The 25,492-nt window shown below is 38.3% G+C and overlaps 1 protein-coding gene across 8 annotated transcripts in view; it reads left to right on the forward strand.

Moving 5' to 3' along the window:
* INPP4B (inositol polyphosphate-4-phosphatase type II B) overlaps positions 1–25,492 on the forward strand; it is a 328,507-nt gene that overhangs the window by 132,793 nt on the left and 170,222 nt on the right. For all 8 annotated transcript variants that reach the window (XM_054065533.1, XM_054065540.1, XM_054065532.1 and 5 more), the window contains 2 exons: positions 17,356–17,474; positions 19,285–19,401. In XM_054065533.1, coding sequence (XP_053921508.1) covers positions 17,356–17,474; positions 19,285–19,401 — 236 coding nt within the window. The remainder of the gene's footprint in view (positions 1–17,355; positions 17,475–19,284; positions 19,402–25,492) is intronic.

Genomic DNA, 25,492 nt, shown 5'->3' on the forward strand with positions numbered 1-25,492 from the left:
CCCACGGGAGACAGTCCCTCACAAACTTCTCCTGTGTAGGTCCTTCCTGCGAGCTACAGTTTTTCGTGAACTGCTCCCGTGTGGGTCCCTTGCAAGGGCTGCAGTCCTTCAACAAACCCCTCTCCATTGTGAGTCGTCCATCAGTGACAAGTCCTGCCAGCAAATCTGCTCCAGTGTGGGCTACCCACAGGTTTACAGCCTTCTTTGGGGTCATCCATGTATTCTGGTATGAGATACTCCATGGGTTATTTGTGGATATCTGCTCCACCATTGACCACCATGGTCTGCAAGGTGACAGTCTGTCTCACCATGGTCTTCACCATGGGCTGCTGGGGAATCTCTGCTCTGGTGCCTGGAGCACCTCCTCTCCCTCCTTCTTTACCGATTTTGTCTGCAGAGTGGCTTCCCTCGCATCACTCCTCTTCTTTGGCTGCAGTTGCACAGATTTTTCCCTCCCTTCTCAAATATATGAGATCATCCCAGACATGATAGACTCATATTATCCCAGAGACGCTGTTGCTGATGGGCTTAGCTTTGGCCAGTGATCGGTCTGTCTTGGAGCTCCCTGGCATTTGCTCTGTCAGACTTGGAAGCTTCTAGGAGAAACCACCTTGTATAGCCCCAGCCCCCGATACCAAAACTTTGCCATGCAAAACCAATAACAATTTCTTTGTAGAATATCTGTACATCTCTATATAGAGTTGTATGGATACCTATTCTGTCTATGCAGTTAATTTATATGAAAATCTGTTCCATTGCTGACAGCCCATTATATCTAGTATAGCATTACTCGTTTTTGTCAGCTCTGAGTTATCGGCTTGGTTTCTGTGTCAGTAAGAAGTAATTCACAGAAATGTTCTCAACTTGTCGGCATCCATTGCTACTTAATGATATTCATTAAACAGCTATGACTTGTGTAAATTCAATTTCTTTGTAGGTTATAGAGATTAAAATTCTACCTTACACCCTTCTATGTAGCAGTCAGTCACCACAGTGGGCTTATTAAATGCAGGGATGTTTATTTGCTCTGAAGTGGGTCGGAGCGTGTGATGAACCAGTGTGAGGGATTAAATCATTGCTGTTTTGAGCATGTTCCACTATGATGGAATAGAAGAACCCACTGGTGTACTGATGTGCGTAGTAAGTAGCACGAGGAGGTTTTAGGCTTTCAGTATTGGTAAACCCAGGAGCCAACTGGGTTTGAGGCAGGTTTTTTTCTGTTCTGTTATATGAAATATAAGTATCTTTTGTTTCTGGAAGCTTTTCCTTTTAGGAAGAAGATTGTATTTGAACTAACAGGAGAAAGTGAATGACAGTGGTGTAAATACAAATGTGGATATATCAGAGCTGCAACTAAGGGAAACTTTTAAATCTAGTAGAACAAAGTTTCATATGTGTTTGCATATAAATGCTTATCTAGAGATAAATTTTGAATAGCTATGGCTAATCTGTTTAGAGAGAAGCTTGTAGATAACCTGAATGTGAAAAGCTGTTTGACAGTTGAGAGGGTTTTTTGGATTTAACCATTCTGAGAGACGGGGATTTATCATCTTATTTCTCAAGTGATGCAGCAGATAATAAGATCAAATTCTGTCAGAAATGTGCAAATTCTGAAATCTTGTCAGAGTTGGCAAATGGCATTTACAAGACCGTGAAAAAAGGAGGATAAGATTAGGAAGGAGCTTTCTTTTTCAAATATTATGTAAATAAAATTGGTAGGCTGCTTGGTAAAATCAGTTTGTTCTTGATATTGAAAACTGTACTTTTGTGTCTACTTCACATTTTTCTCGTAGACTTTGTAAGTGTTGTCTCATGTTTGCAAAATTCCTGATATCCAAAATTTCCAAAGGATAAGGTTGTACCTATGCTGAAAACCAATGTTTTCTGTGAGACCGAGTGCTAGTTCAGTGCCCCAGTGAGATAGGGTACTGGAGCTAGATTAATTCTAACAGCTCAGTCTTAGTGTGGGTTCATCTCCCTCATTCCTTTCTGACAAGGGTGCTCGTGCTGCTTTGTGTGAATAAATTTTAGTTTCCGAGGTAAAAATACTGAAAGCAATCAGAAATCTTTATGATAACTTCAGATATGTAAGGCTTACTGAAAGTTACTCAAGAAAAGTGTTAGTTATGTAAGATTATGTAGATGTAGGTAGAGATTTAATGCAATTCTGTTCAATATTGGGCCCTCAGTAGTTTTTCTTAGATAGATATTTTTGTTTTGATTTGATTTTTTTTTTTAAACAACCTAACAACTTAATTTGTCCTTTAGTGTTTTTTACCAGCTTTATGCCTGGCTTCTGAAGTGCTAGGTGTTTTGTTGAATGTGACATGAACTTTTAAATAATCCTGATGAAAATGAAAACTTGTGTTGCCAGCGTATTTTAAGTTATTCCATAGGACTGTAGGATTAAAGATCATTATGTTAGAGAGAAGTTATTTTTAGCGCACACTGCCACTCTGTTTTCTTCATTATTTTTCTCTTTCTGCTTTCCCCCCAAAATACACCTCCTACTATGGATACTTTCTTCTGGTTGTCTTGCCAACCTATGTACTCTCCACAGTTCAATTTTTGAACCTCATTCTTTTACATGAATATCTTCAGGTTCCCTAATATGCCTCCCATATAAGTCTCTTAAATCTTACACTGTGAGATTTGGTTTGGGGCTGTGTGTGGTTTTGTGTACGCATGTATGTAGCTTATTACACCCTTAGTCTTTAGGGTGCCAGAGCGGTGGAATGGAGCTAGTGGAATACACATCTGTGAATTCAGTGGCTGACTTGGGAAGGGAAGAACAGTGGCTAAGCAAGCAGTTTTCTGCTGTGGAAGGAGTATTCGTAGGCGGCATCTTCCATTGGCATGGAGCCCGCTCTCCCATTGCGTGACCAGCATGTCCGCTGGTACAGCTCTTATATGACCTGATGGCTTTGTGCTTAGCTGGTACATAATGAGTCCATGACTGATTCTTCTATTGATCCAAGAAATTAGTCTGAATGAAAAGAGCTATTTAGATCCTTATTGAGAGTAATTTCTATTGCAGACATTTATACAAAGAAAGCAACAAGCCAAATAAGGATGAATTATTTGTTTGTTCTTATAAAAACCTCTATAAGACTTACTTGCCTACAACAGAGATTTGGATGACAGTCCTGGCACTGCTACTTTCTTCCAACCTTTCGCTACCTCCCAGGAAGCTGACATTTTAGCTATCTAGGAAGTAATTGATCTTTTTTTTTATTATTATTTTCTTAACTTCTTTAGCCATGCTGTTGTCAGGGAGGCTTAGAAGACATACAGCATTTGCAGAATATTTTCAGCAATAGATGTTGGTCTATTCCACAGCTTCATTACTAAGAATATGCTACATTTTCATAAATCCTTTAAAAATGCACTGCTGCTCTTGGTAGAAGGGCTTTTTTTTTATATATATATATATTTTAAACTGAAATGTCGGGTAGCATTAAAATTTTAAAGCTTTTTTAATACTTAAAAAAATTGTCTTTCACTAAATTTACTCAAGAGCCATTTTTAGTCTTCCTGGTTTTATGCTTCAGTGGCTGAAATCTGAGTTTTCTCCGCTGCTATCCAGTAACCCTTATAATACTGCAGTTTCTTCTAGGCAGGTACAAGAAATAGCTTACATTTTGTGGAATTATTGGACAGAATCATTTGGGATGCCAAAAGTAAAATTTTTTATTAAGGGACGTGAGATTATTAAGGAACTCAACCGTCCTTCATAGAGAAGAGGCTGAGAGAACTTGGACTGCTCCGCCTGGAGAAAGGAAGGCTCATGGGGAGTCTTAGCCATGTGTCTAAATACCTGGTAGCAGAGATTGAAGGTGAGGGAGCAAGGCTCTTCTCAGTTATGCCCAGTGAAAGAACAAGGGACTATGAACTGGAAGTAAACAAACATGAAATTCAGTCAGAACATGTGCACATAAAACCCTCATCCTCCCACCCTCTACTTTTTTTACCTTAAGGGTGGTCAAAAACTGATACAGATACCTAGGGAGGCTATGAGGTCTACATCCTTGGAGATGGTTGAAACCCAACTGAATGCAGTCTTGGGCAGCCTGCTGTAGCTGACCCTGATTGCGTAGGAGGGGTGGACTCAATAATCTCAAGGCTGATTGAGATATATGTAGCAGGGACTTGTCACGTAACTTTCCAGTAGGGTTTTTGAGGCTTGGAGCTTGCTGTTAGTGATTGGTTTGCAATGAACTCACCACATTCTATACCAATGTTGAGAGTAAGGTATGTGTTTCCTTGATCTAGAAATTCTTCAGGATCTCATAACTATGTTGAAATTAGACTGTTAAAAATTGTTGCTGTCTACGTGGACTCAAGCAGTTTTAGGGAATTTCCCCTTTTGCACCGCTATTAAATCTTTTATGGTATGTTTAGTGTGCCTCATGTAAGGTTATAACAGCAGCCTGCATTGTTTGCTTTTTGAGCAAAGAATGACTTAGGACTGGAGACAGTTGAGCAAATGTGGAATTAAACTTTTGTGAATGCTCTTGGCCTCGTATACTATCTTATTAGTGCTCATTTTTATGGTTTTTGTTTGCATACATTTGCATGCAAAGTTTTGTTTATTTTTTTTCTGGATATTCTCACAGGAAAGGCTGGTGGGGATGCTTGCAAAATGCAAGCTCAAAGTAGAATGTTTGCTGCATATGTATTTGCAGCAGTGGTGTTGGGCAGGAAGAAAACTGAAATAGAAAATTTTACCCTGGGTTGAAACTCTTTGCCCTTTCTCCACAAATAAAAGAATTCGTGTCAGAGACAGAATAAGCTGAGGAAGACTGTGTAGTGATTAATGCTCTGTTTCTAATGGGGTCAGCCTTAGTTCTGGAGTGACTGTGAACAGTGACCTGAATTCAGTGACAATTGAGTATAAAATATAGATATTACCTTTCAAATTACTTTTTATCTCTTCTACACCAGCTGCCAGTAAGTCTTCCTTATTTTAAGTCAAGGTGGGACTATTTCAAGAGGAAGACTGGAGTGTCTGCTTGTATGGCTCTCTTGTGTGATAATTAGCAACTTTTTGTGGATTATAGCTGCTGTGTTAGAGGTAGGCAGAATAATAAACCTGTGGATCTGCCCTGTGCCTGACCTCTTTCTGGTCCAGTGATCTATTGAATTAAAGGGGGCACTGGCACCATCTCTCCTCCAGCCTTCCCGCTGGGTCTGTTGTGAAGGAAATTGGCAGTGATGTTTTTGCAGAGCGTGGACTAGCAGCTGTGCCCTGCCACTGCCTGCCAGCCTGAGACTGTCAAGATAGGTGTGTGGTCTGCAAATCCTGACAGGCCCAGAGATAAGGTCGGAGCTGCTCAGCGTGGTCAAGACTGTGGCAACTGGGACCTGCCCAAAGCCAGCCTACAGGCACGTAGGGACCTCTTCCAGATGGAAGCTTAAATACCTGGAGACTTTAAATACTTCCAAAACTAGGTATCAAATGTTGGAGGATTAGAGTATTCTGTTTAAAACCCACTTGTGGACGTCTCAGTCTTTTTGTGAGTTTATGCTTGACTTTTTACAGTTTGCAGTTTCTTTCTAATGTTTAGCCCAAGCTGTAAAACACTTCCTGAAGTATTATCTAGAGAATTTCTCACATCTCTTTCCTCGTGTGTTTTTCTCTTTGAAGATAAAAATAATTTATAATTCCAAAAGAATATATGCCATTTGGGAGACAAAACCCAATCAAATTATTTGCAGATTATAGTAGTCATGTAGTTCATGCTTGTTGTTGTGCAGAATGGTAATGACTAAATCAATGAAACGATTCTGTTTTGGTAGGCCAATAATGTATTAACTAAAACACCAAAAGCATGATAGCTCTTGAATTTTTTCAGTGTAATGGTACTGCAGTGTGTTAACTCAGCATTTGTCTTTCAAATGGAAGATATTAAATACATCTCTAAATATGCCTATAGAAATAATTGGAGTAATACTTTCATATTATAAAATATTTCCCATTGGACTATTTTTTTATCCTCTTATGTGGAAACAGAAGTTCCATAAAAAGCAAAATATCTAATTAATAGAAGACTGAAGTAATCCTCCTCTTTTGAACACGTTAGTTATAGATGTACTTATTTTTGGAAGTTCTGGAATGGATGTCAAATGGTGAGATTTTACTTGAAATTGAGGTTCCCCTGCAGGCCCTGGAAAAAAAGAAAAAGGTATTCTCCTACATGCCAGCACCACTAAATCCCATGTGACCCATATGGCAAGCAGACCTACCTGAGGTGCTTGGAATAGCTTTATTGAAAACAAACAAAATGCATAAGAATGCTTTTCATACATGTTTGTTATCCACAGGAGGCGGGGGTAGAAGTTTCTACTACTGTTATGGACGCTGTAGTTATTGTGATGAACCATATTTTTATTGTGTTTTTTTTCTGTTATGTGGAATATGAAATTGAAGTCAAATAAATTGCACTAAATTAATAAAATGCCTGGCTATATTGTGTAATATGGTTCAATTGATCAAAACAAGTTAAAGCTGACACTTCAATCTGAAATCCTGTTGCATTTAGGATTGATTTCTGAGGGACTGAATGAGTTCAGAAATTCATCATGATGAGTTAAGAAGAATTAGGTTTTAATATTCTTTGAAGACCAGGATACTTCACACCTAAGAAGCTGAGCACTGTTTGCGGTAGGATTGTAAATGAACTGCTTTAAAAACTAAAATGGGTTTGCACTGTTTTTGACTTTGAGATCTGAATGTGCTCCCATTGAGATGAAGAGCAGCAGTACCCAGGTTGTTCTGGATTTAAATCTCAAATTGGCCAGAGAGTCTATATACAGAGACAAACTAAGGGTCGCCTCGCCCCCCCCCCCCCCCCAACTTTAAATCCTTAACTAATATTTGCTTGTAAGAAGGATTTGAAATTATTTAAAATTATTTTTCTTGGATGGAGTCAGCTATGTCTTTACATATGTCAACGCATCAAAATCGAGGCAGTTTGCAATATGGTGTTGTAATGTGTAAACAGCAGTTTTTCACCTTTGAAGAAACTCCTGCTGGAAATGACAGTGTCTTCATGCTATAAGGATTTCTGTTTTTCTGGGCTTTACAGCTCTGTAGAAATCATTAATGTCTCCCTTTTTTAGATCTGTCTCAAACTCCAAGCTGCAGACCTTTTGTAAATGTGTGAGTTAATTTAGAGTAATAAGTACCAGCCAGTATGTTTGAGATGAGTTCAGTGTTGATTTTGAAGAAACTCGAAATATAAATGAATATGCTGCTTTAAAAAGGTCACTTTGAAATGACATCTAAGTGTATCACACAGTTACAGTCAATATGGCATTTGTTAGTCTGTACTTTTTTAAAGGCTATTTGTCTGCACCAACAGAGTTCTGATTGGAACACACATTTTGGTGAAGTTAAAGAATGGAGGTTACTTCTTCAGAATATGTTAGTAAGCAAATCCAAAAAGGTGATGAGAAGCGAGTTCCTTGAAACTTGTCCTCTGACACAGCTGTTGGTCTGTGAGCTTTTAATATTCCTGGACTCTGTCATTTGTGTGAAAACTTACAAATAAATATATTAATTCCTTATGGAGGGGGTTATACTTTGCTGTCTCATGCAGATCCCGTGCTGTTGAAGTAATTTTGATTTGTCAGAATGGGAAAATCCCTGAGTAATCATGCATTATCTCTTGCTTGGATCTCTAATTTAGGTATTAATCCAGAATTATTACCTTTGCAGATAAGTCTTACTTGTATTAGAACTGTGGCTTATATACAGATCACTTAGCATTTATCATGTATTTCCTGGCTAGGAAATTTAATCATTACAGGGCTAAAAGTGATTGTCTGGATTGCAGAAATCTATTTTCTCCTTTGATTAAAAATGCGTCTTGCTTTTATTTGCCTTAATTTTGAAATACATTTTGGTCTGATTTCATTTCAGACCTGTCAAAGAACGTGTTTTTTCTTTTGCTAAAAGATGTCCTCTGGCATACTGGAGGGACTAGTGCTTTGCTCTTCTTTAATCTCTTTGGAGAGACTCACTAGCAGTCTTCAACTTTTGACAGGCATCTGTGTAATCAGGATCAATTGTGAATCAAGCTAGCGTTTAGCATATCAAGGTAAGGGACAAAAAACCATAGTACAACATACAGCTCAATAATACTCTGCCTACTTTGTTTAAAGGGCACGTTCTGCCTTGTTTGAGCACTACACATAGAAAGTACTAGAGGGCTCACACCCTTCTGTTGTCCTCCATTGGGTGTTGGGTTTTTTCCAGGAATCCTTCTGTGAAATTGATCAGCAGTACATCACTTCCTTGCCCTTTACTGGAGGCTTTATCCTTGGCATATGTAAAGGAAGAAACACAAGTCTTTTCAGATAAATGAATCCTCAAGGATGTTCAGTTAGACACTTGGGCAATACCTTTGCTTACAAGTTCAACTATCATTGGTCTTTTCTTTTGTGAGTTACTGTTGTTAATATAGCTCCCTAGTGCATCTTGTCCTGGCATCTTTATCATATCAAATGGTTTGGGTTAGAAGGGACCTTAAAGATCATCCATTTCCAATCCCCCTGCCATAGGCAGGGACACCTCCCATTGAACCAGGTTGCTCAAATGCTCATCCAGCCTGGCCTTGAACATCTCCAGGGATGGGGCATCCACGACTTCTCTAGCCAACCTGTACCTCTGCCTCACCACCATCACAGGAAAAAATTCCTTCCTAAAGTCTAATCTGAATCTCCTCTCTTTCAGCTTAAAAGCTGAAAGCTGCTTGTATCCCTGCACTCTCTGATAAAGAGCCCCTCTTCTGCTTTTCTGTATGCTGCCTTTAAGTACTGGAAGGTCGCTATAAGGTCTCCCTGGAGCCTTCTCTTCTCCAGGCTGAACAGACCCAACTCTCTCAGCCTGTCCTGGTATGGCAGGTGCTCCACCCCTCTGATCATCTTTGTGGTCCTACTTTAGACTTGCTCTAGATCCATAATTGCCTTTGCTATGTCACATTTTCACTTAAAGAATAAATGAATAGTTTATCTACTAGCAGTGTCTCATGGGCAACAGGGCTATGGCCAAGCAGCTGATTTTCATAGTTAGTGTCTATGTGAAAGGGACATCCTTATTGCAGCCTCTAAAACTGCTTTTGTTTAGATGTGCTCGAGTCAGTGTTGACATAGCTATCTTGAGTGGTAATAGCAACGTAATTCTGGGACCCTGAATTCTTGTCCAGTCTGAATGCAATGCTGAAGAAGCAGGGTGGATCCACTCCCTGCTTAGGTCTGGGCTTCTGTAGCTGCACTTCTACCCAGAGTCCAGAGCAGCTCCCTTACAGCTGTTCAAAGCGGCTGTAGTGCAGTAAAGAAGCGCCCTAAAAGATTTCAGGTTGTTCAGGGTTCTTTCTGAAGCTTGTTATCTGCTGTAGTTGTTGGACTTGTGTGTTGCTTGCCTGCCTTCCTTTGTTTTGCAGGGGAAGCTTCTTTCCTCGCCATGTCTTAAAGTGTGTTGTAAAGATGTATGTGATGACATAGATTTGTATTACAGCTAAGCAACATCTGAATTCTTTTTACATATTAGAGGAAAAAACTGTCTCTATGGTGTTGTAAAATTATACTACACACTGAGGATCAAAACCATGTAATGCTTTGCTTGACAACTGGTATGGCAGTGTATAAATGCTTATGTCAAAGGAAGCAATGTATGGTGTTATTATAAAAACATGTGGCAGGCTGATAACTTTGAGAAAGAATTGGCACTTTTGTTTCTTTTCATCTTCTTGTGGTATTGCTGATATATTTTTGTGTGCTTATTTGTGAAGAGATGGACAAAGTTAGGAACCAGCAGACTATATTTTATTTATAAATCTGAAAAGTTTTTACAGGTTCTGAACGCTTGCTGTGAGCTTATAGCATAAAGAAACTTGCAGTTAAAAGAAAAAAAGAAATTCTGTATCCCATTTGTTATTCTAATTCTTCAGCTGATACTTTAACTTCTAACCATTCATTTTTTGGGGGATAGTTAGAAATGTCTGAAAGAAATTGCAGTAGGTTTTCTTCTTTATTAGATTCTTTCCTTCTTTATTAGATTAAATGACAATATTGGGAAAGGTGGAAGGGGAAATGGTGTTTAGCTCTATTTCTGGGGAGTTTAAACCCTTTTGTGGTATTCTAAAATACCAATACCAAAATAAATTACACTCTTGGAATAGCAGTATCAAAATCCTTTTTGATGCGAATTTATTCAGGAGTGTAGTAATATATAGCAAGTTTTTGTTAGATTTCAAACTTTCTTTTTCTTCTTTCCTCGTTTCTGTCACCAGCAAACTGAAGTCACCTTCAGGTCAGAGCACAAATACCATTAATGGGCAGTGCCATGAGCAGAATAGTTTTGGACAGAAGTTAGAGAAGATAATTGAGAAACTAAAGCAGCTGCAAGAGCTGCTTTTTGCTGTCGCTACACTACTGCATCATCTCAGAAAAAAACCAGAGTTCTGGTAGAGGCACTGTGCACTCAGTAAGGAAATGCAGTCATTTTTAAAAAATTACTTTTTTTGTAACTAAATATAGCATGGAAAAGATACACAGAAACACATTCTCAGGCATAGTTGAAAAAAATTAACGAGTTTAAGAAAATTAATCAGGAGCCGTTTGTTTCATAATTTTAGGAGCCAGCTGTTATAAGCAAAGCTAGAAATTCCGTTCTGTGACCTCGTTGCCATTGTGTAGCTGAAGTTTGGAGCACAGTGGTGGTGGAAGTCAGTTCTAAATGGCAGTAAATAAAGCTGGAGTAACTTGATCGTTAGCAGTGAATGTGCTGGAACAGGTCACCTAACTTTAGCAGTGGATTAGTGCACTACCCAAAAGTAGATTGCACGAAATGGATGGTTAACACGTGTAACCATGCCTTTGCTTCTGCAGTGGAAATACGATGCCTGTGCAATGTATGCTGATGCAGTCAGTCACTTTCCTGAGTCTCTTGCATCTATCATACTTAAACTCTATAAATAACTGGGTTTATTCAGGCTGAAGAGCAGAGCTGTAATATGAAATAGGCCTGTTCTAACATGTCAGAAGTATTGAAACCCACATTCAGGAAATGGCTATTATCGCTCCTGGTAATGGCAATGCAACGTTACAGTCTAAGCCTTTGCATTTATTTTACCTTCTTGGAGTAGGCAGAAGGATGCAGTTTGAAAGTGCTCTACTTTAGCTCTAGTCCAGCATGAGACTTTGAACAGAAGACAATTCCTAAAATTTCTTTAGTCCTGCAAAACCCTGGGTGTGCAGAACTTACTCTGAAATAGATTGCTTCTGATTTTCACAGTGGTATTTCTAACCAGATTTATCACTTCATATGCAAATAGAATGATGAGTGCAGCTGGCATCTCGGCTCCTGGGCATGATCACTTATTGCTGCCTTCCATCAGCATATAGCCAGTGGCACTTGTGTCTATCTTATTTCAGTGACTCCTAAATAATTGTGTTCTTTTAGCTGCAAATTAAGTGGGTAATGATTCATGTTTTTCTGGACAGAAATTGATAGATTGCTTACAGTGAGTACTGCTAATATTGGTGGCATTTGGTTTTTTTTTTTTTCCTCCAAAAAACTGTATTTGTAGAGATGTCACTGAGATATCTTTATGCTTCATCTGGTAAGACCTCCCTGTCATCTCTTTCCGTTTGTACTGTTGATAGAATATTTTTTCCTGGTGTTAATTACAGGATCCCTCGAATGGTACTTATTGTATTATGTATGTGCATTTCCTTGAGATATAACTAGGTTACTTTAGCAACCAGCTGTACATTCCAGAGAACAGATATGTATTTTATTTTTATACAAGCCTGTCATCCCTAGAGTCAGGAACAGTGATTCTGTACTTTTTCTTAGGTGAAAATCAGTGGATCTTTAGGTATTTGTGTATGTGGTCCAAATCTTCTGTTGATGTTCTTTTCATTGCAGAAGTTATCCTAGTCTGAGCGTCTGTTTTAGTCACTAGTGTTAATGAGTCCCTCCTAATACTGTTTCATGACAATGTAACTGTGTCCTTATTTTCGATAATGTGGATATTGTAACTTCTGTGGCTGCGTCCTTTGATGTTTAGTGTTGTATGGTGAAACTTTTTGGCAGTCCACATTGCAAATTGTTTTGGGAATAACTTCTCTGTTCTTTTGGTCCCTAGGTAGAGGTGTTCTCTACACACCAATAAACTGAAGCATTCCTGGGACAAATGAGACAAATAATTAGTTGTGTTTATGATAAACCAATTAATAATATTTATTATATAGCACTAGCTGGTGGGGTGCTCATTAATATCATTCTGTGCAGATATCAGTCCTCACACATTTGTCTTGGTTGCTTTCAGGCATGTTTTGCCATGCAGAGAACACATAGCTGTCCTGTTCTCACCCCTCTAGCATCTGCATTTGCACTTCTAATTCGAAAGTATGGCCAGAGCTTTCCTGTACGTTCTGAAGTTGGATTATTCCTAAGCCTTTATTTGTGCCTGCCTGAAGGTGTTCTTTTCAGCAAACTTGGTTAGCGCTGTGTGTTCAGCAGAGGCAGAAGCAGTAGTGACGTGCACTTTCTTCTCTTACACCTCCTTATCCTCCTCAACACCCCGCAGGGGGAGGAAAGAAAACTGTGTACTGTTTAGCGTTCTGCATGTAGCACAGGTCTGAATGCAGTGTTCTCTTATTTAATGTGTCCTTTTGCCCACTAAGGAGTAGCTACACCTCAGTTAATTAGTCTATCAAGACAGACTGTACATTATTATTTATAAACTAGGTTGCTTTGGGATAATAACACTGCTGCAATGCCAATGAAATTTAAAAAATGTTGAACATTCTGTTCCCATGTATATATGTGTGAGACATTCTTCTCCCATGCCCCTTGTCTTCAGATACCACTAATGTTCTGTGCTGTTTTGACAGCATACGAAATAGCGTGGCCGTGAGACACCGGGGCTGGGGTGGTTAATTCTTGTCCCTTGCCAACCTATTGGAAACTGTTTTGATTTGGATAATGGGGAGGAATGGTGCTATGGCAAACAGTGTCACTGGTCAGAGGAAAAGCTACCTCATTAATTGCCGCGTAGGCTAATTACATATATTGTGTGAATTCGTAGTCTGGGAAGAAATTCACCAATGTGTTCTAACTTCCCCACTAACAAAAATAAACATTGCAATTTCAATAGCATTTCATAATTTGTGGGTTGGACCTTGGCTTCCTTCCCAGACAACTCTGTGAACTCTGAGTTGAGGATGTCTTTCAGTCCCTCTGCCCGAGTCAGTTGTTTCAGCTATTGGATCTTTTTCAGTTCTGGGAAATGCTGCATCTCCCTGCTTCTCTGCCAGATTAATTCATTTTGGCTCCAGTGGGCTTAGTGCTTGAAACTGTGCTGAACGCCTGCTCAGAGTTGTAGTTTCAGGGAAGGTAGATGATGAATTTCCAAACTATTTGGGTTTCTTGACATGCACATGCACGCACACAGGAGGATGATGAAGAGCCCAGCCAGCATGTTAGTGTAGCGTAGAGAACAGCGACATATTAGGTGTGGCAGGACTTGAGAATCAAATATCTACTTGTATGATTTGTGTTTACAGCACGTGTGGTTTGTGTGCATCATAGTAGTACTCGAATGTGCAGGACAATGCACAGACATTGGTGATAGAGAAGGAGCTGTGATTCATGCAACAATAATATAGTTTTAATAGTAGAACAACACTACTAGTGGAAATGCAATAATATTCTCTTTGGGTTTACTCTGTAGAAAATAAGTGTTAAAAGATAACATTGATTAAAATGTTGCCCGCTTCAAGGCATTTTAAATGGTAAGGCAGTTTTATACATACACCACAGGGTTTTGTAAAACACATGAGTATTCGTAAATATATTCTACAGCAATTCTTTTTCTTTGCAGCCTTTCACCTTGCTCTACGCGGTGATTATTTTGCTGTCTTTCTTGCCTTCTTTTTCTTTGCGTAGTGTATAGAGAAGCTGTTTCTTCCTGCCAGCTTAACCTTTTTCTTTGTTGATATAAAAGCATAAATTATTCCTAGTGCAGTTCTTCCTTAAACATTCGTTGTACACTGATAGGCTTAGCAGAGATGGGATCACCGAGGGAATGGATGACTCAGGCTTTTGCACACTGAGTCAACAGTCACAATGAGTAGATTCATATACTTTTGACGTGTAAGTACAAGCTGTCACTTCAGTTCACTGAGTTTTGTTGATTTTTTTTTTTCTTTTTCCAGAATTAATTCAAGTGTAGCCAAGTGTTGAAAAGTAGTGTGACCTATGTATATGCTCTGCTAGGACATAAGTTGTGATAGAATGTGCATTGATGTTGTTACCTGCTTTCACTGTGCTAACACTTGTGGTTAAGAAAACAGCCTTAATGTGCCTTTCATGTTTGTATTTTCAGCTGTTTCTTTTTGAGCAGTATGTCAATAATGCCCAACAGTTGTATTTAAATGTGTAACATATAGCTGGTAATTCACTTTCACAGCCATGTAGTGTTTCACTTTGTCCAAAGAGCACTGACTGTTTCTTTGAGTAGACCTAAGGTTTTCAAAGATACTGCTAATGAAATAGTTGGAAAAAAAAGTTCAATGATGCAGGATGGGACTGTGGAACTTGCTGGACTGTGAACAGATACAACAAAATTCTCCTGTTCTTTGGAATTAACTTAAATGTAGTCCTTCCTTAAACATTTCAGTAGGGCTGTTTTTAAGGGAAGTGGTGCACCATGGCTCAAATTCACAAACTCTGTGTTATACTAAGTCTTCAGTTCTCTGCCAGTGACAACCTTATTCTCTTATATCCTCGGTGACTGAAAGGGTAGTTGTGAACAGGAGTAGCTCAGTGTCACAATAGAGACAAATGTCTCTGTCATGAAAGTAGACGCAGGTTGCTTTTTATTTTGTTTATTCTCCTGCATTGAGTTCTAAGAGTTCTAAGACTTTGTGCTGATCCTTTCCATTGGAGATATGCAGGTAAACTATCTTCTTATCAACTCCACCCTGTGAAATTGAAGACCATGTTGCGAAGGTCCCTCTTTACAGGAAAATAATCTTAATGACTGGGTTGCCCTGTTATCACGGAAATTGTCTCCTATGCTCAGATATCACCAAGGTGTGGTGACTGCTTAGTTCGCATCATCTTCCTATTGTTAAAGGTTTATCTGTAGGAGAGAAGCTGGTGCTCTTGGCTGCTAAAAGAATTAATCACATCTAGTTAATATGTTTAAAGCATCTCACAAGTAAAACAAACCCTTTATTTACGGGGAATTTACTTCCATTCATCATTTACTAGTAACTTTTACAAGAGTTAGATGTAAGGTTCCTGCCAGAGTCACTGGTAGCCTTTTGCGGGGGGGTAGGGGGTGGGGGTGTATTTTTGGTTTGTTGGTTTTTTTTTTTTTTCCCCCTAAATTCCGATCTGTCTCTGGTTTTCCATTCCAGTGTATCCATCTCAGTCCATTAAGCTGTGAGCTGGCTAGCTTTCCTTTGTGGTGTGTGTGAAAAATTGGACTGTATCTCTGTGTTCCAGCTTCTGGTAGTGAACATGAGCTCTCTTGCCATTATTCTGAAACTATGCTTTAGAGTGCTATGTTCTACAAACACCATTAGTGAGTGGAACATTTAAAGATTGGGTGGTGGCACAAGATCTGGGATTGTGCGGATGAAAATGGTTGTACCTGGGAATTTCAATGATCTGGTGCTGCATTTGTGGTCAGCTTTAGAGAGGATATAGTTCAAATAAGCAGATTTCTGCCCAAACCTTTGTGCTTTGGTAACTCGTTTTCAGTAAATCTGCTCATATAATTCTTCAGATTGTATCAAGTAGTGCTAATATTTAGGGTCATTTCAATAGTGTGGTGAGCTTTGGTAGCAAGGAATTGCTGGCAGCTTGCTATTTGATTCTGGTGCTCTTGTATCAACCGTTTCATAAAGACTTCATTGTGCACAAGCCTTTATTTTTATCCCATTTTACCACCAAATTATGTTAGGGTCAGTTTGAGACTGTCTACCAAAAGATTTCTTTGGAAATTTGGGTAAAGCTAAAACGTCAAAGTATTCCACGAAGGTTAGATTTGATGGTTTCTTTGTTCCCTTCTAATTGTTATGAAAGCATGGTAAAAAAGCACCAGCTAGTTTTTCTTCTATTTCCTCAAGCAGCAGGTCCGAGCCCAAACTGAAAAACAGTTTAAACCAAGCTGAGTTGGCCTTTTGTTTGTATCAGAGCTTTCCTTGCCCTGGCTTCTTGTCAGGCCAGGTTTGCTTGCTGTGAGGATAATCTGACTTACCTTTTAAAATGTTAAAGGTCAGCTGCACTTGAGGAATCTCCTGGTTGGCAGTTACTCCTAGAAAATGTTCTCAAGTCTTTTTTGACAGTGTCTCCAAACCAAACTGCAGGCTTTTCTTTTCTTCCCTTGGGCTGCTAAGATCCCATTGCAATTTGATGCACCACAGAAAACACTGGACAGATCCTATCACAGTATTCACTGTTGTGTACTCCTTATTGAGGATGGGTTTTACTTTTGAGCCTACGCATGCCCTGTTGGTCTACATCCCCTGTGCAGAGCAGCAAAGAGTGCATTTGTTTCATTCCTCTTCCTTTTCCGTTTTCATTTGGTGCTTTCATACTTTGTGTTAGAAGGCATGAGGTTTGTTAGTCTACAGAGTGAACTCGGTCACCTGCATAACTCTGAGCCCAGGATAAAAATTAATTATTAAACAAGAACTGAATTTCTTTATGTTTGTCAGGTAAAATGAGTTTTAATAATGATATATAGCCAGAATGCAATTATTCTTCCCACTTGTATGCCAGTCACTGAAAAAAGAATTGGTTATTATGCTGCCTGCTTTTAGGTATGTGGACTTTTACTTAATTATACTAAAAAGTTCATAATGTAGTATGAGACTATATAAATGAAACTAATCACTGATAGCATTTAACTGCTTTAGATTGTGTTTAAAATGGTCGTGTACTGTGAAAATAGTCAGATGAGATGATCGAGTTAGGAGATTTTTGTGGCAAATTAAATGCATGCTTATGTAAAATTACCTACTATTGCAGTATGTCTAAGTGAGTGTGTATGCGCACGCACATTCATATACCAGTGCCGACGAGCCTCTGGCAGGGAGCTTTGCAGAAGCTGCAGTATTTTTAGTGGAAACGAAATCTCAGTTCAGTTGTGTGGCATGTGACTTCCTATTTCTGTAAGTTACTTCCAAGGGACTTCCTCTGTTAAATCAGCTTGTCTCTAGAGATATAGTCTGGAGCTGGAGCGTAGTCTGCTTTGTCCTGCGCCTGTGACAGTGTTTTCCCAGAGTTTTCTTTTGAGTGTTTTTATTTTTATTTTGTACCGTCTCCAGCATGCAAGGATCTAGTGGCTGCTACCCGTGATCGGAAGCTGAATACATTTATACAAGTCTCGGTGGTACATCCTGCAGAGCACATTCTGACGAGATATTCAAGCACGGAAATCGTGGAGGTGAGAGTCTTTCTTATTCAATTAACATGTTGATTAATGAATTGCTCATTTCTTCCATAGAAGTGAATGAGAAATAAAACAAGTTAGTACATAGTCTTAGGTAAGACAAGCATGCTCTGGCAGTTAGTAAAGCATACCTAGGAGTGTACTGTACTTCTTGGCATTTAACCAGGATAAACAGTTAGAAACGAACTTGGCTTTTCATGAAAGCTCTGTTGTTCCAAGCAGAGGTGTAGAGAATATGCCAGTTCTCCAGACATAAGTCTAGCGTGAAAAAGGGTATAGTTGCTCTCATGGAAGGACAAGGCAATGCAAACTAAAGCTGAGTTAAGGGTACAGTAAGTTTGTAAAGTGGTTTTAAATTACAGAATAATATAGGTTTGCTGTGTGGTCTGTTATCCTGTCTGTTTCTTGTTCGATTTTTTACATTACAAAGTTAACACTTGCAATATGAAAAATAGCCTACCTCTATAATTAGGGAAAAGTGTGTGTACGTAATGTCTGTGACTTTATATGAAATAATTAGTAACTTGCATCACATATTACAGCAAAAGTTGTCCGAGTTTGCTTGTCTTCGCTTTGCCCTGTAAGCATCAGCATCAGCAACAAAAAAATAGGTGACAGAGAAAATTAAGTGTGGGCAGGCAATGTAGGTGTATCTTGCTTAACTTACTGGAGAAACTCCTTAAAAAGAGAGAAGTCTTATTGTAAACACGTGTATGGTTTTATCCAAGGCTTGTTTTAACTCTTAAATACCATGAGAATATTTAAATTATGTGGTCAGTTTCAACCAACTATTAACTAAATTGTTATGGTTTCGGCCATCAACCATCCTGAAACTGCTTAATTCAAATATCTCTTCTCTGATCAGGATGTTTCATTGCAGACCATTTTGAATTATGTTGTGCAGAAGATGGAATAGATTTTGGTTTTGTTTTTTTTTTTAATATAAGTTTATGCATTTTCTAACATAGTGTCCTAGATCTGAGTAAATACCTAAATTTGTTGTGTCAGGCTCGTGGCTTCATAGTCAAATATTGGAGGAGACAGGACAAGGACACAGAGAAGTTATTTTCTTCAAGAGAAATTACATCTATTGTGCAAGATCCTTTATTTTACTTAATAGAATGTTTAAGAATACTGGCCTACCAATCTTTGGAAATTAAGTATAATTAAACATGAAGAAATTATAATCAATATTTCATATGATTCATTTAATTGTTTGTATATCTGAAGCTATGATACAGTTACTTCTGTGTACAGCATTTAGATATAATCCTAATGCTACAAAGCACAGGAATGTTGTCAAACTCCACAACTTCCTAAAGAGGGATGTTGTAATCCCTGCCCCACAAATCAGTAAACCTTAGTGTTTGGAATATTTCTATAAGCACTTTATTGTGGCTTAATGAAGATGTCTTTTTCCTTGTGTACGTGTCCAAGTTGTTATCTTTAGTTCATTTAAATTACTATGAAATTGTGATATTTTCAGAAAGTATTGGGGGAGAAAGAAGGGGTTTGTTTATTGTAGGTTGTATTCCAGATACTGATACCTGCTGGCTGAGCTGTTTAAAAACATGTTGCTAGGCTCTGTTTCAGAAGCTCTTAATATCTTTTCCAGTTAAAAAACTTTCCAAAAGCTTTTTTAAATTTTCCTGACAAAGTTTTAAAGTTGTCCTCTTTTCCTATTGACTGGGTACTACTTGGCTGTTCACATCTCTCTGCTGTGGAAAGCTAACTGTACAGCCGTAACAGCATCCTACACATTGCACAGCTGTTCCCTTACAGAACGTTCACTCGTGTTACACAGGGTACAAGAGATCCACTGTTTTTGACTGGTGTGACTTTCCCACCGGAATACCCCATCTATGAGGAGACTAAAATAAAACTAACAGTCTATGATGTCAAAGATAAATCTCAGGACACGGTAAGTGCTTTGCTTTCTTTCTTGCGTAAACCCAACTGAGGATTAAGTTTCTTGCCTTGTTATTCTTTGTCTCTCTTCAGCAAGTTTGCAAATTGGGGAAATAGGTTTATGTAGAATTTGTTTTGTTTTTCTCTTATACCTAAAAGCACTTAAGATGACCTTTGCTATTGTTTAATTGGTTACATGAATCGGCACCAGTATTCCTGGCAAATAAGGGATTACTCTTGTGTGCTTTTTGATGTCAGAAGACTTCTGAAATGGTTTGAAATAACACCACTATGAATAGTATTTCTTGTATATGGATCTGACAGTGTTTTACTTATATGCCCAAACCAGAATGTTAATAGAGCCTGTAACCTGGTGTTTGAGAGAGATAATTGTATTTTATTTTAATTTCTTGCATGGTAATACCACACCTTTCCTGTGGCTGCTGCTATTATTGATTTGTAAGGGTCCAAAATCTTCTGTGCTACTGCTAAAGGTGAATAATTTTAGGTTCCAATGTATATTTTTGATTATGCTCTCAGCTTCTTGCATTAGAATTGGTTACTTGCTTGGGGATATATGGAAATCAGTGGGACTATTTGAGTGATTTAATTGCCAAATATAGACCTTGAGTGCCATTTCATGTGCTCCAGGTGATCAAAGGTAGCCTCACAGAGCTGGAAGATGTCATAGGACCTGTGGGAGATCTGTGTTTTTCTTCTGTGGCAGCTGGAATCCAGCTGATAGTTTTCACTTGGGCATCAAAAATGGCCCTTGACACCTGTATTTAATTACCCAAGTTGCTTTTTTTGTATCTGTAATTACCCCCCCCAAAAAAAAAGATGAAAGGCCATACAAGCTTGTGTCATGACTGTATATGCATTCATTATCTTTAAGAAGGAAATTAAAGGCATAACTTAAAACTAACTCGAAACTCTTTTAGCTGCTTACTTAAGTAAAGTTGTATGTTTAAAGGATTTTTTTTTTTTTCTTTTAAGGTAGGAAATGGTTGATATGTTTAAATTTTGGACCTTTTTGAGCAAATGGATTGGATCTGTTTTTTCACTGTGCTTTTTAAGGGGAACATGTGGAATATTTTAGACATAGCATCTGGATTTTCCTCAATTTATACGCTAAGGTATTTTTTTTCTCCTTAAGAATAACTGGAGAAGAGGAATGTACATGCATTTGCACAATGTAGATGTTTTAATTTTGTGTTATGAGGCTTAAAATGGGATGGGCTTTCTATTCAGTAGGGTTGTCACCTGTGCATAGATACAAGGACTGAGTGAAAGGAGTTTGAGTTGTCCCTTCCCTCCCCGATTCTACTGTGACTGATAGATGATGGAAAATAACACTCTATCTGTAAGCAAAGAAAAGCGGACTTGATTTTTAGAGCTATCCCCATACTGCTGTCATCTACTTGCAGACCTGGGTACTGCCTCTTCTTTGGACAAGATGTATATGAAAGGTCTAGCCTAGAGAATCAATGTAATTTGATAAGTTTTTCAAACTTTAATGAACTTCGTATAGCTGTTCCTTACAACTGTAGTACAGGACTAGATTTTCTCCCGGAGAATCTCATTAATGTAGCTTATACGTAATGAGAGAGAGTACCTTTCTCTTTTGTCATTGCGGCTGTGTAATTCCGATGTGAAACATTCTGTATCTATAGTTTACAGTACTTACTGGTAGGGGAAAATGTTAATTTCATATCTGGTTTATATACATTTAGCCTTTTTAAATATTCAGCCTTCTAAAAATTGGTTGTAGGCAAGAAAAAGTAAATAAGCTGTAAGATTTAAGTCAAGATAGACTGCAGCATGTGTGAATGACCATGGGCCATCCAGGCTGCATCTTCATTTGTGGCAATATTTGGACTTACGTTTATGTACTGGAATATCATCTGTGATAAAACTAAAAAGCTAGACTTTGTTATCATTAGAAGCCGTAACACTTTCCTATTAGTTGAGGTTACTTTTTTGAAGTCTGGGGGTGTATATGGATTCATAAAAGCCAGGTTTAAATGAGATGCAGCTTGATACCATCACCAGCATAGCTGCAGCTGCACAGACACCAGTGCTTGCTTCATGACCCAAGAAGTGGGATGGGTCCCTTCAGCAGTAAGCTTTTTCCAAGTGCTCTGACTTCACAGTTCTGATTATCAAGGCATCAATAAAGCTGGCTTGCTTAGTCCTCGAAAACTGCTGCCACAGCTTATGGCTGCAAGACGTAGCCCTATCGTTCCTCCAAACAGATGGGTGATACACTTGTGGGTGAACGGGAATCCGCTGCTGTTCTGGGCCGTGCTGCTAGACCAGTTGCCAGCTTGTACAAGTGAGCACTGATGGCGGAATAAACTTTCTTTTTGACTGCAAAATATTTTGCAGGAATACAGAAAAAGCTATGGTAATAAGAATTCCTGCAGCGTCAGGGCTGTACTACTCCCAGTTACTTCAGTTAAACAGTTCAAGGTAGCTAATATCCCTCGTCACACTGCAATTCAAATGTATACTTATTCTTTTCTTATTTCTCTCATAATTAAAATGAAACCAGAGGAAGTGAATTCTATGCATTAATTAAACTCAGCAGGATTTTACTGCCACAAATAGGAGACTGTAGAGAAGGCGGGGAAAGGGCAGTGGGTACATCACAGGATAAAGCATTTTCTTGGTTTTTTTTTCCTAAATCTGTCTCTGTCTATACATGAGAATTTGCTCTCATTTTCACACCCATTGATTTTTTACTATAATGCAAAAATAATTAGATACAGCTTAGTTTGTGCACACAGGTCATAATGGCAAAGTGAAAGGAGATGCTCCACAGTGAGATTACCAGAATGCTTTTTTCTTGGCAGTGCTGACATACTACTTGTGCTGCCCTTTCTAAAATGGTGTAGAAATAACCTTGCAATGCCTGTGTTCCTATACCAGAAGGCGGGTAGTTAACTTTACGCTTGCCTGTTATTTAACTTGTGTTATATAAGAAACACAGTAGAAGTACTTACTGTATTGAAGTACTCTGCAGCTGGTATCACATTCACTCTGCTTGACACACTGAATGTTCTAACTGCACTTTTCACTTCTTATGAATGTCTGTCTGATGTTAATCATAATTATATCTTGGCTGTGTCAGGCTTTCTGTAATTGATTTTTTTTCCAATACAATGAAACACGATTTTTTGTTTGTTTTTTTTTTTTGTTTTGGCTCATTTTCCCAAGTTAGAGTGATTGGTTACTCTAAATTTTCATGTAAATAGAAACTTTTAATGAAGACTATGCTATCCCTAATTTGATATATTTGGAATAAAGAAGTTAATAGAGGCTATTTATGAAATGCAACTTAAATATCCAGTGAAGCCATGCATACAAAGCAGTGGGTAATGCCATATTCTGAAAAATGTGTAGTGGCATATGTTTCTACATCAGAAATATTTTCTTCTCATATTGCCACAAGCAAATTTGTTTCACCAGCTTGAGTGCACTGTCTTTAATGTTATTTGATAGTTGCGTTTCGTGTTAATGCTGGGGCGGCACCTGTTCTTTAAGTCATTGTCTAAGAAAATTGGAATTAGAGGCTCATATGCTGTTGAAATGTTACTTCTGTACCACCTTTGCACAGGCATGCTATTAATATCTTCCCGATATTAATAACCAGGCTTGCCCAGGTTGGTCTAGCAAGTTTTAAAGCTGCAGAAGGACTCGTTCTTTTTGAAAATGCTGCTTAGCAAAAGTCAGTTACCACTGCCACTTGACAGACCTGCAGAAAATACGGAATAGATTAATTTGTGGCATGTTAAAGGAGGGAATGTCTGTTGACTAGTTTGGGAGGCAGCAGTATTTCTGTTCTCTGTTTAGAATGTCAACTTGTGTCCTGGAACAAGTGTTCTGAACTGTTGTGTAGAGCAATGTGGCTATACTTTTAGGCAAGAACTGTAGCATTTAGCCACGGCGAGGCTTTTGTTTTCTAATTTTCCAAGATCGGTTCTTCTGTTGCTGTATCTCCATCTGATTTGTGCTGATTTAATGCAGTAACAACTACAGCTTCAGTTTTGTGGAGTAGGTTTGGAAATGTTTGTATCTTATATGATGGGGCTGCGTTTGCTTTAGTGCAAAATTTGTGGATATTGAGGTAAGGAATGTTGCAAAGTTCTGGTATGACATTCAGTGAATCAGGCCCCGTTCTTTTGGTCTACATATGGAGAAGTGCTGGACAGGAGCAACTTTTTGTATCTGGTGATAAGTTTCTGTTTCTGATCTCTACAGCACCCTTCACAGATTCCCCTTATCTTTAGGAGGAGATGGAAACCAGAGAGCTTCAGGAGAAGCTTGAGAAGTAGAGGATTCATACACCAACTAGACTTAGAGGCTTAATGGTTGCTTTCGCTATTTATCTTAAATACCAGCAGGTAGATATAATCTTTTTTAGATGGATGTAACTACTAGATTTCAGGTGTGATATTGAAGGTATAAACAACTCCGCTAACGCTGTCTCCTAAGTGCAAGGTGATACTGGACACCTATAAGGCAGTTGAAATACTGCACATTCTACAGTCTGCTCTTGCATCTGTTATTTCACAAATTTTCTCTTTATCACTGAGAATAAAATCAGATTAATTTTTTTAATTTTGGGAGTAGTAGGGTTAGCAAAGATGTTTTAGATATGGGAACACTTGTTATAAAGTGACAATTTTACAATATTTGGGCTTCAAATTCTGTTTTTTACCTGTTGAGATACAAATCTTCTAGTAAACTTGCTCACTATGAATGAAAACTTGCAAAGGGTTTTTCTTTGTGTGTTTTTTTTATATTGCAAGTATCCCTGTTAATACTGAATCACACTGAGGTGAGTGGGAAATGAGGTGTGACTGTCATGAAAGAGGTTTTTGAGTTCAGTTGTGAAGCTAAATCCAAAGCGATGGCATTCTGCATTCCCTTATGGATATTGATCCGCTTCACAAACCCACCACGTTATTTGGTGTGGTTTGCTATCCCTGCTGAAGAGGCCAATGGCTTGTACATAAGGAACGCTGCAGAGACAAATATGAAAGCTTGCTCACACCTACCTGCACTATGCCCATACCAGAGTGCTCTTAGTCTTCCACTCTTGTGAAAACTAAAACTGAAGCTAGTTTTCCTTTTCTTTCAAACCTGAAATGGTATTAAAGTGCTCTACTTTGTTTGAAGAAAAAGCACTTCAAATTAATTTTCTAAGTTCTGTTCACTGTCATCTCTGCAGGATTGGTAGAGAAATATTGCCTTAAATTAGAAACTCTTATTATCTCTTTCTTCTTAATAGAGCAATACTGTGCAGTGCCATGGTCCTACCCACAGAAATACTTAAATCAGCTTCAGATAGTCATGTTTTTTTTTCAAAATCGTGTAATATATACTTGGTGATAGATTCAGTTTTCCTTTTACATCAAACTGTATAGCCTTACTAAGCACCGTTATTTAAAGTTATTGCAGTCGGGGGAGATGTTTTGTATTCTGCATGTGGAATGCCCCTAAAACATTATTGTCAGTCTTTCTCAGTATTTTGTAAAAGTCTGGATACATAAAGGGAAATTAAAACTGCTGACTTAAATTTGCGTTTAGATTGAAATAAAATCTTTCTTTGAAGTGGCTGAGGGTATAAGAAGGTTTTATCTATCTTAGTAAGAGTTGGGGATAACTGTCAAGACCAAGAAAGTTACAGGTATGTTTAACTTAAAGTCCATTTGTAGCCTTACTGCTCTTTGCACCCCACCTTTGAAAATTCAATGGGAGGATTTGGTTTTGCAAAACTATTTCTCTTGGAAAGCATCCCACTCTTCTTCATATTTTTTTCTTTTACTATTTTTTTTTTTCCCTAATTGAGACCTTATTGCTGTATCTTCAGGGAAAATTGTGATCTGCTGTTGGTTAATTTTCCATTTTTTCTGTTCCTTTTCTACTTTGTCAATCAAAGGCAAATGTTTTCTCTGAGAGCTGACACTTTGGAAAACTACAGTTTTGCAACAGTAGTGCTGAGACCCTTTGTATTCTGTAGAAAAGTAAAGGAATGCCTTCAGAATTGCTCAGAAATAGGAGAACCAAGTTGTAAATGATAACAATTCCCTGTAGAT

Source organism: Cuculus canorus, chromosome 4, assembly GCF_017976375.1.
Source record: "Cuculus canorus isolate bCucCan1 chromosome 4, bCucCan1.pri, whole genome shotgun sequence".
Lineage (NCBI taxonomy): Eukaryota > Metazoa > Chordata > Aves > Cuculiformes > Cuculidae > Cuculus > Cuculus canorus.